The sequence below is a fragment of the Stegostoma tigrinum genome, chromosome 18 (genome assembly GCF_030684315.1).
Source record: "Stegostoma tigrinum isolate sSteTig4 chromosome 18, sSteTig4.hap1, whole genome shotgun sequence".
Taxonomy (NCBI): Eukaryota; Metazoa; Chordata; class Chondrichthyes; order Orectolobiformes; family Stegostomatidae; genus Stegostoma; species Stegostoma tigrinum.
In genome coordinates, this window is record NC_081371.1 from 22,456,316 (window position 1) to 22,472,024 (window position 15,709).

At 39.2% G+C, this 15,709-nt stretch overlaps 1 protein-coding gene across 15 annotated transcripts in view; it reads left to right on the plus strand.

Annotated features, from left to right (window-relative positions):
- Positions 1 to 15,709, plus strand: part of LOC125460699 (voltage-dependent L-type calcium channel subunit alpha-1C-like) — an 814,036-nt gene that overhangs the window by 115,196 nt on the left and 683,131 nt on the right. For 11 of the 15 annotated variants that reach the window (XM_048548420.2, XM_048548421.2, XM_048548422.2 and 8 more), the window contains exon 2: positions 14,956 to 15,280. In XM_048548420.2, coding sequence (XP_048404377.1) covers positions 14,956 to 15,280 — 325 coding nt within the window. Of the gene's footprint in view, positions 1 to 13,832; positions 14,216 to 14,955; positions 15,281 to 15,709 lie in introns of those variants that run through there. The other 4 variants (XM_048548427.2, XM_048548434.2, XM_059652392.1 and 1 more) reach the window with 1 other exon arrangement.

Below are 15,709 nucleotides of genomic sequence, written 5' to 3' on the forward strand. Positions count from 1 at the left end.
CCATGCATACTTGCAATCACAGTTAATTGAGGATTCCCAGAAGTATGCTACAATTAATACCCATAAAAATTTGTATCAACAAAGAAGACTGCCATTTGGGGTGTTTTCAGCTTGTGCAATTTTTCACCAGTTGCTGGAGAACATTTTATAAGCATGAAGTAATTTATCCAGACGATATGCTAATAACGGGGAAAACCACTAAGCAGCATATCGAGAACTTGGACAAAGTCCTTAGACAGGTGGGCGTATGCCTTGGAAGGGAAAACTATGTTCCAGGCACCTCAAGTGACCAACTTGAACTGCAGAGTTATTAAGACCAGGTTACACCTGTGGGAACATAAAGTGAGGGTGATCAAAGGTGCCGTAGCTCCCACGTCTGTACAGAGCTTAAGTCTTTCCTTGTGCTGATGAATTATTACAGAAAGTTCATATATAACGTGATCTCCATCTTGGCACCTTTACATCAACTCCTAAGAAAGCATCAGCCTTGGAAATGGTCATGTAGCCAAGCCATGGCTTTCAGGGAAATGAAACAACTATCATCCTCTAAGGTATTGGCACACTATGATCCCAAGCAAGATTCGGTATTGACATGGGATGCCTCCCCATATGGCATCAGTGTAGTGTTAGCTGTTAGGTGGCTCAATGGAGAGGGATGCTTAGTAGTGTGTGCATCCAGGACTTTGACTAATGCAAAGGTTAAGTGTGCCCAGATAGAGAAGGAAGGTTTGGCGGTCATATTTGGAGTCAGGAAGTTCCACCAATAATTTTACGTGTGTAAATTTGTAACCATAATGCACCACTAGCCCCTGCTAAGTCTGCTTAAAGAGTACAAGGCAGTTCCACCCATACTTTAAGGCTGAATTCAGTGGGAGGGCTCCAATACTAAGTGCGCATAATTACAAGTTGGAACACCATCCAGGAAGACAAGTAGCAAAGTTGGATGCAATGAGCTGCTTCCCAACAACAGATACACAACGAGTGGTACCGCCACTTGAAGAGTCCATAATGATTTTAAATTTTCTGGATACATTTCCAGTCACAGCTGACAAACTATCAGACTTTGGACACAGTAAGATCCGGTCCTGGCAAAAATAGTGATAGAGAAACCAAAGGGAATTGGAAGCTTTCTGGACCCAGAGAGACCAGATCATAGTAGAGGATGGCATATTATTATGGGGAGCAAGAATGATTGTCCAGAGCAAAGGTTGCTGCCAGATACTGCCAGGGTCATCCAGGGTCTTCAAAATGAAGATGTTGGCGAGAAGTAATGTCTGGTGGCCAGGCTTGGTTTCAGGCATAACCACATTTGTAGGACAGTGCCCAGAGTGCCAACAAGGACAAAAATTACGATCAACATCTCACCCACTTCCATGGGAATGGACAGGTAAACTTTGGATTCAGTTACACATCACCTATGCAGGTTCTTTCACAAGTTCAATGTTCTTAATCATTGTGGATGCCCACTCAAAATGGTTGGAAGTTCATAGAGTTCATTCATCAAACATGGGAACAGCTAAAACTGTGGTGACCCATTTGGCAACCTCAGACTACGCTAGAATGGATTGTTATCAGAGCCTCCTCTGCCAGTCCTATGGGAAGAAGATGAGCCACATCTGCACTACCATGTCTACCAGAACATTAAGGTGTTTGCCCGCAAGCAACATGTCAAATTTTCCGCATATGCCATGTCCAGTGCAAATATCATGTCAAGTACAGGTCAGCTCTGGACTAACTGTACTTGCCTGGGCAAGTACTGGCCTTTTAAAGATGGTGCGGGCAATAGGGGTGATATCTGACCAGCAACAAATTCTTCCAGCCACAGCAAATGGTAGAATTCAGTGAGCATTGGTCGAGAGGGGCATCATAGGGATGGAATAGATCGTTAATGAGGAGAGTTTGGGATGATGTTATGAGAAAATGCTTTAGGTTTCAAGGAAAGAGATCCTCCATAAAACTCAGCAAAATTGACAGTTAGTCAAAAAATATTTAGATTGACCCCAGCGTTATATTTTTGAGACACTGTGAACAGACAAACTGGCAACATTTGTTATGGGATCAGGAGAACCCAGTGGGAACATGAGAAACCTTCACAAGTTGACTACTTCAACCTCTCTCTCTTTTCTCTGAAAATTGTTATCTTGAATTTTCTGTCAAAATAATTAAAAAACTTCAACTCAACGAAATAATTTTAACGTGTAAAGACTTCAAGAAATATACCCAAGAAACCAGTGAACTATAAATTGATCAGGGCTGTTCAGGTAACACATTATCAAAGAATCAAAAGGATCGTGAAACCAGCTTTGTGATTTGGTATAGCGGTACAGAAGTGTGTTTTCCTGGTTATTTTCCCCACTTGTTTATAATCTTCTGCTGCTGTGGAAAGGCTGCCAACATCATCAAAGACCGATCACACACCACTAATGATCTCCGACAACCTCTCCTATCAGGCAGAAGATACAGAAGTCTGGGCACATGCAAAGTTAGTTTGTGTACAGCTCTTCAATTAGACTGATGAATGGACTTTCTAGCATCAAATAATGCTGATCCTGCGAAAGTTGATCTACTTAGTACACACCTTGTGCAAATAACGTGTATATCTTGGTCTAAGTCTTTTTGATCTGTACATTCTTGCTTACTATGATCTGCCTATACTGCTTGTAAACAAAGCTTTTCACTGTACTTTGGTACACGTGACAATAAATCAACCAATCTTTATGATTTCTCTGCTTTATTTGTGTGTGTGTCTGTATGTGTTTGGAAGGAGACTTCAGTAGTGGTAATATTTAAGTTACAAAATTAGAACTCATGTTCTTTTAGTGTTCTTGTTAAATTAAGTGACTTCCAGCAAATTGAGGTGTTGTTACTGAAGGAACTGGATTCTATGTGGTTTGCTTTTATTCTGGGAAGCAGTCCATCAGAGGCAAATTGGGGGGATTTTTGGAAGTTTCATTCAAATTTCACATTTTGAGCAACTCTGAGATAGTGAGGTTTGATTTCCAGTGCATTTCCCAAGTGAGACAAGGGGTACAATGCTTAACTGAAGAAACTCTTCACTGGGAAAGGAGGAGGAAGGGAGTTTGCATTAGCTATAGTTGGTAGATGAGCCACTGCAAATTATCAAGAACATTAGCTTGTGGAGGGGGAGAGAAGAGCATTTACAGCAGGAAGAAAAGTGTCAAGTCCAATAATGAGGCATGAAGAATGTAACAATTGCGAGAATGAACTGGAAAGTTTGGAGGGGAAGCTAATGTTTCTGGGAAAAGGGTCAGATGTTGGAACAGATATAGTTTTCATCATAAATTGTAACTGAATGAGTGTCAATAGTGTTATGGACCAAACCACGCCCACACCTGCCCCCACCTCCAAGTATATTATGGAGAGAAATTAAGCCCTAACTCATAAATATTTTTAAGAGGTTGTAGTAAGGTGCAGTGTTCCAGATATGTTTTGATTGATCTACCACTAAGCTTCAATCAAAACATATTTTATTCTTATAACAGTTAAAATGGAGCAAAAAGAACAATTGACATAACTTTACTCTATTGAAATACTTTCCAAGATAACATATTATTTAACCACTGATCATGAACTGTACCAATATAGGCTGCATCACACAAACATAAGCTTGACAAAGGCATTTAAGCAACACAGTTATTGTTCTCACATGCTGCTTCTTTCCAGTCCAGTAGAAAGAAATGCCAAAAGAAACCGTCTGTTCTTTTTGATTTTTAAGACGAAGCCTCTCAATCCTAAACTTCACTCTAGCGACAGACAACTCAACTTTTAGCTCCAGCATCCAGCAAAATCTTGCTCAACCAACTGAAAGCAAAACTAATGCCTTGAAGGGCTTGTATGATCTGACCCTGCTCATTAATGATGCTTTAAAAAATAATCCAAGAAGAACCCAAAGCTTTGCCAATTGCTTGTTTGAAGGAGACATTTCCACTGTGACAACACTCATCTGCAGGAGAGAAGGGACAGAATGCATATCTTAAAAGTGCAGTATGGTCACAATGGTGATGGTTGAGATAATTTATTTCCAGGTGATAATGTTTGGTGTATTAAAAATGCAAAGATTACTTTACTGTTCCTTTTCCTGCCCCTTCAAAACAAATGAAAGCATTTAGAATACTTACAGCTTGTTATAAATCTCACATAACTCTGGATTCATATAACATGATTTGCAATTACATTTACAATTTAACAATGTTTATCAGTTTTTAGATTTGTGGAAGTTTTTTGTGGATTTTAGTTATTTGGCAGGATAGAGTTCACAGTGAAGTGAACTTTTGACGAAGTGGCGATCTTAGGTCGGGCATAGCTTGTCACTTGTAATCATGTACATTCTGGGATGACAAATACAGAACTTTGAGAAAAAAAATCAAACCTTAGATTTTGTATCATTGATAGTCATTGGTATTTATGATAAGTGGCGTTTTGAGCAAGTTCAGAGTGAAAGAGCATTTCTAGAATTATAAGAAACTCATCTATTCACTGAATCGTCGATGCATTCCTCTCTACTCGTTGATTTCACTTGAGGACATGCTGCCGAACAAGCTAACGACCAAGGCTAACATTCGCCCTGCGCAGCGCGTGGCACCCGCTCGCACATCGCTCGCCCTGCTCTGCGCGTGGGATCCCTCGTCCAACGTTCGCCCTGCTCAGCGCGAGGCACCCGCTCGCCCAACGTTCGCTCTGTGCGGAGTGTCGGCAGCTGTAATTAGCGAAATCGCGTCAGCAATTCTCAGAATTGTACCACTTCAACAACAGGATTTATTCCTGATTTCTTACAGTTGTGTAAATTTATCAAAAGATCGATTTTTATTGTATTGGAGGAAGCTGAACGTCGTGAGCAAGTGGGGTATGAGAATTACTTTGCTGGCAAGTCGCCTTCTTTTACTTTATTGAAACAATTCGTACATTTTTGGGTGGGAAATCATGTCTGACAAATCTTTTAGACTTTTTGGAAGAGGTAACCAAGAGGATGGATGAGGGTAAGGCAGTGGATGTTGTCTATATGGACTTTAGTAAGGCCTTTGACAAGATCCCGCACACAGGTTAGATTAGATTCCCTACAGTGTGCAAACAGGCCCTTCAGCCCAACAAATCCACACTGTCCCTTGGAGCATCCCACCCAGACCCATCCCCCTATAACCCACACACGCCTGAACACTACAGGCAATTTAGCATGGCCAATCCACCTAGCCGGCACATCTTTGGACTGTGGGAGGAAACCGGAGCACCCAGAGGAAACCCACGCAGACACGGGGAGAATGTGCAAACTCTGCATATATCCCATCCCCAACCCAATCTTTCTCTTCCAAATAGAGTCATAGAGTAACACAGCACAGTTGCCTGAGTAACACAGACAGTTGCCTGAGGCTGGAATCCAAACCGGGTCCCTGGAGCTGTGAGGCTGCAGTGCTAACCACTGAGCCACCATGCCACCTGCTTTGGAAAGCCAAACCAAGGTAGGACTTATACAGTAAATGTTATGGTCCTGAGGAGTGTTGTGGAATAGAGGGACCTAGGAGTACACGTACATAGTTCATTGAAAGCAGCATCCAATGTGGACAGGGTGGTGAGGAAGGCTGGCCTTCATTGGTCGAGGTACTGAGTAGAAGAGTTGGGACTTTATGTTACAGTTATGTACATTGTTGGTGAGGCTGCACTTGGAATTTTGCATACAGTTTTGGTCACTCTGTTATCGGAAAGCCATAGTTAAACCAGAAAGTATGCAAAGAAGATTTATAAGGATGTTGCCAGGACTAGTATGCCTGAGTTATAGGGAGAGGTTGGATGGGATAGGACTTTATTCCTTGGAACTTTGGAGAGTGAGGGGCAACCTTATTGAGGTGTATAAGATCATGAGGGGCATAGATAAGATGAATACATATGGTCTTTTCCCCAGGGATGAAGAATTAAAAACTAGAGGGCATAGGTTTCAGGTGAGAGGGGAAGGATTCAAGAAGGAACTGAGGGACATCTTCTTCACACAGAGAGTGGTGCATATATGGAATAGGCTGCCAGAAAAAATGGTTAGGGCAGGTACAATAGCAACATTTGAAAAACATTTGGATAGGTACATGGTTGAGAAGGGTTTAGAGGGATACAGACCAACTATGGGCAATTAGAACTAGCTGAGTGGGCACCACAGTTAGCGTGGAACAGTTTGAGCTGAAGGGCCTGTTTCCATGCTGTGTTACTCTATGACTCTATTTGGAAGAGAAAGATTGGGTTGGGGATGGGATATATTTTTTTCAACACAAGCAAATCTGACCTTGCACAGTCCGTAGAAACAGTAACAACTGATTCTTTGGTAACCTCTGTGAGGTACCACAAAATATTACTGCATCCTTCAAATTCAAAAAGTAATTATAAGGCATAGGATGAAAATACAAAATAATTAATTCTTTTGCAACATATTATCAATTTTATTTATTTATGACATAAATTCATTATACAAATGTATTAAACTTTTTCTTACAATTGCTGAGTTAAGAGATGTTCCTAATTTCACTCATGGAGCCAAAAACTTTTTGTCCAGACTAGAACTTTGTTTTTGCTTTCTGTCAATTTTTGATTTTACAATGAATAAAAACTGAAAGAACCATGGATGCGGTAAATCAGGAGCAAAAACAAAAGTCACTGGAAAATGTCAGCAGGTCTGGCAGCATCTGTGAAGAGAAATCAGAGTTAACATTTTGGGTCCGGTGACCCTTCCTCAGAACTACCCCAAAACGTTAACTCTTAATTCTCTTTATAGATGCTGCCAAACTTACTGAGCTTTTTCCAGCAAAGTCTGCTTTCATTTTTGAAGTTTTGAAATCCTGGGTGAAATCTGTGTAATTTGCAAATGGACTTCCACCCAAACAATTAAAAGATTTTTTTTTAATAGTGAAAGGTTAACCGCCCTGCCTCTCACTCTATCGTTTCTCATAATGGAGAAAGGGGCCAGTAGCGAGGCAGTTTTTTTGGGCAGACAGTACTTATAATGTAGACTGGAGTTGTGCATGGTTCCGATGAAATTAAGTAAAATAGTTACTCACAAAAAGTTAGACTATTATATATATATAGTATAACTCCTGAGTATTTATTAAAATGACTCCATACTTCATACATCCCCACCTACACCTTCCCCACACGCCTTCCACTTCCCAGACCTGGACCTCACTTCCCAATACCCTGGAATCAGCTCTCACTGACCCAACAGACCTGACTGTACCCCTGCCCAAGAAGCAGCATTTCTCCTGCCAGACCCCAGGATGCTCCGCTCCAGGACCCGAACCCAGACCCACTATACACCCATAACCTGACATCCAGACCCCAAGACTCAAAACAACACCCTCCTTCTCAAGGTCATCCAGATCCGGCACTCAGCCTCTCCAACCGCGACCAAGCCTGATTTTTCAAGCCCATTCCAACCTATTCTAAATACTTACCTGGCCTCTTGTTACCTTGCACTCTGCCACCCTACCTGTTTGGAACCATAGCCAGTTGGTCTCTGCTTACTTGGCACCCTGTTCCCTACCTATCTGGCATCCTACTATCTGGCACCCAACACCCTCCCAGGTGGCACCCTACTTTCCTGGCACCCTGCCTCCTCAGCACCCTAATGTCATACTTACCACTTGACAGTAGTTATCAACATAACTCTCTGGACTTTTACATTTCAGAATATGTTGGATGCTGATGTGAAAAGGGATGTGGATTGCATTCCTCCAACAGTTCCAGGGGAAAGAACTGTGATCAGAATGGAAGGAAAGCTTCGTATTTCTCAGGGAGATCTGAGCCAAATCTTCTCAGAATTCGGATCCCTCTTTTGTAGAAAAGAAGGCATGAGAAAATCTGGCCCAAATGTTTCTTTCCTCATCCTGATTTTAAAATAAACTGTTTTGACAGAAATTGACAGTAGAAGTATGTTGTATGACCTTCCAGAGGATGAGGCAGATACAAGTACATTTACAATGTTTAAAAGACATTTAGATATGTACATAAATAGGAAAGGTTTTGAGAGATATGGGCCAGGAGCAGGCAGGTGGGATGAGTTTAGTTTGGGATTGTGATTGGCATGGACTGGTTCAACCCTTGGGTCTGTTTCTGTGCTGTATGACTATATCTGTCTGTCTACCTATCTATCTATCTATCCATCTATCCATCTATCCATCCATCCATCCAAGTGAAAAGGGAAACATTCTGGATGAAAAACACCATTGACTTTTCATCACATTGGGAACGTGACCATGACGAGGGAGTATGTGTTATGCTTAGGATAAGATGACAGATTGCGGGTGAAGATTTTGGAAATGACAAAGAGCTGAGCTGGTACTTTGAAGAAGAGGTAGAAATGATGAAAGGAAAAATGTTTGTTTAGAAGGGAAATAAATAGTGGGTCAGGTGAAAGGATGTGATATGTTGGGAGCAGAGGGTTAAGAAAAGTATGTTACTGTGAGAGGGAAGAAGGCTATTTTTCTATATCCCAAATACTTGCAGACATTATTGGCTTTTGTTCTCTGTCATCTCCTTCATGTGTTCACTGCTTGAAGGCAGATCGGATCCACAGCAGCATAACTTCCATCAAAGCAGGGCACAGAGTCAGGTCTAGAATCTGCCACAGGTGAAATAAGAATTGATAAACAGATGAGGGTAATTGACAATGTCTTCTGGTCAGCCAAAGCCTTGATTTCGGAAGTTTATTCTTTTATTCAGATTCTTCTAGGACCTTGCTCCTCTTTACTTCTTCCCATTTTCTGCACTGGCTTTTTATATATCCATCACTTCCTTTGCACCCTGCCACCACCACTACTATTAATTATAGGACCTTCAGCCATCTAGGCCATAAGCCCTGGCATCCCTCCCCTAAGCCTTGTGACCTCTGCCTGCTCCATTACATTGTTCTATGAAGGCTGTGTTATTCACCAAACTTTTGGTCACTTTACATGAGCTCTCTTTCTTTGGCTTGGTATTATTTTCTCTGGCTACACGCCTTGACACATTTTGTGATATTTTACCTCAATAAAGGTAGCATATAACTACTATATGAAAACTGTAATTGGTGGATGAAAAAAATGTCTGGCCTCTTGCCAATTACTATAGGGCCAGCTATTGGAAAGAGGAGTCACTAAATTAAACTGATACTGGAACAAGAAGCAAGAATGGGAACAGGGTTTAAGCTGTTTAAAGAGGAAAGTGAATTGGGTAAATAGTCAGAGGCATAAGGCTACTGGAAAAGTGAAGAAAGCAGTGAACTTTAACTTTATATTTTTGCACAACGCAGTGACTCCAATTCCAGAAAATCTCAATATACTCCAGAGCTGCAGAAGGCAAAACCAGTGAAATTAATCCTTATCACTTTCCTCAGATTGATAAACCTACTTCAAATTTGTATATTCTGCAAAGCATCTTACTGTATAATGTCAGCTTTAAAAATTACGATTAAAAATATACAGCAAAAATAATATGGAATTTATTCTCCAAAGAATTAAAATTGCTGAATAAAATGTGATAAGTAGTATTTGAATTATCACTACTTTAAATCAGGATCTTGATGCTACTGCTGAGGATTACTTTTACCCTAATTCTTTCTGTTGACAGTGTAAACCAATTGTAATGTGATTCAACATATTGCAAACTTGTTCATAGTAGGGGTGTCTCAAAATAAATAACTTATTGTTTAAATGTTTATTTTGCTAATTAAAAATAGGAGATCTTAGTTTTTTTAACTTGTGCAGTTTAGCTAAAACTTTTGGACTCCAAAAACCAAACTATTATGGAGCTCGACTGTATTTTAACCATCAACATTAACAGGGAGGGAAACGAAAGGTCAATACTTTAGCATCACATTTTATTGATTAACCAATCAATTTCTGAGAAAAAAGAAGTTAACAAATAGTGTATTTTTTTCCCATTAAAATTTACAAAATGATACTGATTATACAAATTATCATGTAATTAGCTTCAGAGATAATGGGAACTGCAGATGCTGGAGAATCTGAGATAACGAAGTGTGGAGCTGGATGAACACAGCCGGCCAAGCAGCATCTTAGGAGCACAAAAGCTGACGTTTCGGGCCTAGACCGATGATGATGAAGGGTCTAGGCCCGAAACGTCAGCTTTTGTGCTCCTAAGATGCTGCTTGGCCTGTTGTGTTCATCCAGCTCCACACTTTGTTATCACATAATGAGCTTTATTTGTTTTCTTCATTATCAACAGTAAACTAAATTAAGCCTATCATACATAAACAGGCAGTTCAGCTAAAATGGTCTATTCCATATACATGCTCCACATGCATCTCTTTGAATAGTTCTTCATTTAAGCATATCAGCAGAATTTTAAAAATGAAATAAAGAATTGTGAATGCTGAAGATGTGAAACAAAAACAGAAATTGATGAAGAAACTCAGAAACTTCTTCAGGAAGGGTCACTCAAAACATTAACTCTGCTTTCTATCCAGAGATGCTGCCAGACCGGCTGAGTTTCTATAACAATTTCAGTTTTTGTTTCAGCAGAATCACTCTGCTATAGGACGGATGTTCCTAAACTGGAAAGACTGCAGAAAAGATTTACAGGGATATTACCAAGCCGGGAGGGTTTGAGTTATAAGGAGAGGCTGACAGGCTGAGACATTTTGGACCAGAGCGTCGGAGGTTAAGGGGTGACTTTATAGACGTTTTTAACATCAAGAGAGGCATAGATAAGGTGAAGAGCAAAGGTCTTTTCCCTAGGGTAGGTGAGTTCAAAATTAGAGGCCAGGAAGTGGTAGATGCAATATTTGAAAGGCATCTGGACAGGTACATGAATAGGTTTACAGGGATATGGGCAGACAGATGGGACCAGTTGGGAAACCTAGTCAGCATAGACAAGTTGGACCGAAGGGTCTGTTGTTGTGCTGTATAACTCTATGACCCTAATCTAATCCAACTTCTCCTTCAATGCCTCTGCCATTTGTTTCAACTACACCTTGCAGTAATGCATTCCAGATTCCTGCTGCACTTTAGGTAAAGATGTTTCTCCTGAATTCATTATTGGTTTATTAATAACTAACTTTACAGATTATCATTTTGTTTTCTCCTACAAATGGAAACAGTTTCTCCCTGTATTACCAAACAAACCCTTCCGTTATTTCAAGAATCTCCAATCACCTTCAGCCTTTTATTTGTTGCAAAAGGAGCATTACCTTTTCAATATATCCTCATGTATATAAATTTTCATTTCTGACATCAAGCCTTGTATATCATTTTTGCATCTTCTGCAATGCCTCTATGTTCTAATGATATGTATCACAGAATGATGTCAGCATTCCAGTTGAACTGTAACCAAAGTTCCGAACAAGATGACTTTCCTGCATTTCCATTCTAGTCCTCTTTGTTTGTGGTCTTATTACCTGTTTTTATTTTTACTGATCTGTATATTGGTGCCCAGCAATTCCTTTGCTTCCCCACCTGGTTTAGTCTATTGCTATCTAAGCAGTGTGTGGGTTTATTTTTCCCAGCAAGTTCAGTTGTGGCTCAGTTGGTTGCACTCCTAAGTCACAAGGTTGCGGGCTCAAATCTCATTCTACAAGATAGTACAAAAATCAAGGTGGAAATTGCATTAAGGGGGTGCTGCAATGTTGGAGGTGCTGTCTTTATCAAGTGAGAGGTTGCAAAGGAAAGCAGGTGAGCTATTCCTAGTACCCTAGCCAACATTTATTCCCAAACAGCTTGTCTGTTTAACATTACATTATTGCTTGTATGAGGATTCTATGTGCAAAATGGCTGTTTTTCAATGACACATACATTCAAAAAGTATTCAATTGGTTGTAAGTACATTGAAAGTCTGATGAATGCGAAAAGTGCTATATAAATGCAAGTTTTAAAAAAAATTCAGAATGCAGTGGTCACATTTATTTATTATGAAATTAATTTGCTATTGAAAGCAAGTTAGTTAATGTTTTCTTTAAATGTTTTAGTTCAAGATCACAGCCTAAACTTCAGTTTGAATTACTTTTATAAAAGTAGTTGATTTGAGATCAGTCAAAATGTTTCTTAAATTATTTTCTTCAGTACCAAAACTTTTCAGAGCCAAAAGGTGTGGTTTTTTTTAAAACGAAGTCTTACATCATAACTAAATGTATAAATATTCACACAACATCCGGGATCTGAGCTGTGTATTTGCAGAACTTGCCAATGTGCAATCTGTGTCATTTCCACACATGGCATAATTTCATACGGCACATTAGTAGATTTAAGGATTTTATGATTTTCTCCATGCTTTCAAGAAGCTTGAAAAGAAATATAAGATTGAACTCTCAATGGTACGCTTTAGGTATATCGCAGGCCAAAAATAATAACTGCCTTTTCTCTTCGCTCCCATGATTAATACACCTGTAATTTGTAGTTTCTTCATGACAAGAAAAAAATACAACTTCCAAGATGTAAAAAAAACTAAGCTTGTTTATTTAGGTTACTTGAACATGGAGGATAATAAATCTGGCTTTTCATGATATAGTTATTTCATTCTAAATTCATTATTGATACTCTAATTCAAATATACGGTTGGTTAAGTAAATTATCTTAATACATGACATGGATTAAAAAAACTGTTAACTTTAAAATTCAAACAAGAACATAAACTTCCAGCTGAACAGTGCAATAAAATAGCTTAACATTAAAGATTATTCAGCTAGCATTATAAACAGGTACCTTTAGAATTCACACAAGAATATAAACTTCCAAACTGAACAGTGCAACAAAATAGCTTAGCAATAAAGATTATTCAACTAGCATTAGAAACAGGTAAGCAACTGCTATTTAAATAAATAACTAGAAATAGCAGTACTGGCAGTGTGGCGACATTTCAGAATATTTACTTCCTGGAGTATATGAAAGGATGTAATTAAGTGAGGTTATACCTAAATGGTGATAAAATTTACAATCTGGTGGAGTTTGTCACCAAACTTTGGGCTCCTATCCCATTGCATTTATTTACACTTGATTGATTGTGAAGTAAAAATATATTTAGCTGTGCAAAATAACTGAAGGTTTAAACTTATTTCTACCTGTTTCAAGTTTAATTTACTAATAAAATTATCTATAATGAGCAAGAATACAATTTATCAAGCTTTATTTGATTCCACCCAGATATTTATTTGGTTTCTTACCAATTTGAAAATAACAGTCATAATTACTTGAGCATTTCCGGGACCTGAACAGCTTTTGTTGCTTCCAGTTTGCTTGTCTTCGTTTAGAGATAAAATTTCATCATAAGCCATGACCTCGTGACAACATCTTTGCTTAAATTGAATTCACAACTCAGGATAACTAAGTTTTTAAAGGATAGCAATGACATTTCCAATTATATGGCTAATTAACAGATATCCATATCTTTTCCATTAGTTTTGAATTCTAGATTTTTTTTCATTATAATGTAACGCTATTTTCTTCTATGGTTTATACTAAACAAAAGTCAACGGCACATTTTTGTTCTCTACGACTTAATGCAAAATATATGTATTCGAATCTTTTATTCAAAACAAATCGACAGGATAAGAAAGAAATATTTGTGTCTTTCTATGAGCTTCCGACACACAATACAGGATATCAACAAGTTGAGTAAAAGAGCAATTAAGCCAAAAAAGGGAAACAATTGGCATGAGCTTTTTGTTTTTTTTGGCTTAGGGAGACATTGTCCACTTGTTTATTTTACGTCATGATTCCATAAACTGTTTCCAGGCTCTGGAGACAAAAAAATGTGCTTAGTTTATTTTACACGTAAGAACATCTGGAAACAGTCAGAAGATAGCGCTCAGGGAACTCTTCCAGCGTTCGCAAGGAATGGCCTGCAACACTGCATGTTTTCCTTTCTCCGTCTATTTTCCACGCTTCATTAGGTCATCACCCCACCCAGCTCCCTTCTTTTTAACCATTCTTTAGTTACATACGGAAAGACAGGATTTAACCCTCAGAGAGTTGCCCGGGATATTTTCCCTCCTCCCGTAATATCCACTAAACAGAGTGAAAGCGAGCTTGGAATGTGTATGATGTACTCTCTGTGAAGCCCCGGATGTAATCAGGATGTGCTGTGAGAAAGAGGGAGGTATAGAGGATCAGTTACTTGCGTTTTATTGTAATAATGGGGATCAGGTAATCGCCGTTTGTGGAACAAAAACATTGGCGTATTTAAATGGTGAATGAAAAGGAGAGGATGTATATTCCTGAGGAAAACCATCAAGGTAAGTACCGTGAAAACAGGAATGGGGAAGAGAGAGAAAGAGGAGCATCACAAATCTTATTTCCTTAAATGTAATCGAAGGGCGTTTGGGCTGTATAGCGATATTTAACAGGCAGTTTGGGAGAATAATATGTTTTAGGGACCGTTTTACACTTTCCCCCCGCAAATATTAACATGATGAAACAATTGCTCGAAGCAGTGCTGCTGCACATGTATTGCACATGAAATTAACATGCGATCAAGTTGTCCGGGCGTCTTTTTAAGGAAATACTCTATTTATGGTTAAATACCATAATTCTATATGGATGATATTTGGAGATGGTATCGTAAAGCTAGTACGAACGATATCTAAATTTGGCTTTTTTTTGATCGAGCTCCCGGATGAATCATTATTTCTTGAACTATGGACGGAGATTTTTTTTTCTTCAATTTTTCTGTTAGCATTCGCGAAGGAAATGGCTCCACCATCTGTGAAGTCATTATTTCAGGTTGCAGTTTTTCATTTAAATCTCAAATCTTGGAATATTTAAAATTCCGAATAATATTCTGTACTGTTATCGTTTTATATACACTTATCTGTGATTGCAACATTCCTAACTGTTTTGATTCGAATTTACTAAGACTTGTTTTGCGTGAAAATCTAAGAATTATCAGGGATTGGCAGCAACTATTTGGAGAAAGGAATACTGGAGGCTACATTTTTATAGTATATACATGGCTAAAGTGTTTTTTTTATTCCAGGCGCCAACTATGGTAGCAGCCGAGCTGTATTTGCCCGTGGCCTTTCAAATGCCAGGACGGACGGTCTGGCTCCAGAGCACATCCCAAGTCCTGGAGCTGCCTTGTCGTGGCAGGCAGCCATCGACGCGGCCAGACAAGCCAAAGCCGCCGCGATGATGGGCAACAATATGGTCTCTACGGCCAACTCAACCCAAAGGAAAAGGCAACAGTATAGCAAGCAGAAAAAACAAGCTAGCGCCGCGACCACACGTCCACCACGGGCTCTCTTCTGCTTGACTCTCAAAAACCCTTTGAGGCGAGCATGTATCAATATTGTCGAATGGAAATATCCTTTAAAATATGAAAATATTTAAAATCGCGACCAGTTAAACATTGTAAAAAGATTTGTAGGCATTAAGGTGTGCAGATGCATAGGTACAGCTAGACTGCAATAACTATACACATAAATGTAAAATAAAGACACGTTCAAGAAATGGGGAGTAAGAGGTTAGAGAACCTTTTCCCGCTCCAACACATGATATTTGCAAAGTCTTTTAACTCAATAAAACATTCCAACGAAGGTCATCTAACTAAATCTTATACGTAGACACTGGTGAGATATTTGGCTAGGTGACCAGACCTGGGAGGAATGCGAAAACAAGGGTAGGACTTCTAAAATTGAGAGGCAATGCAGTAAAGCAAGACACGGGGCTAATAAAAGAATGGAATTCCGTGCGGATTAAGAATCCTGCAGCAGAATCTTGAAATGATTTTA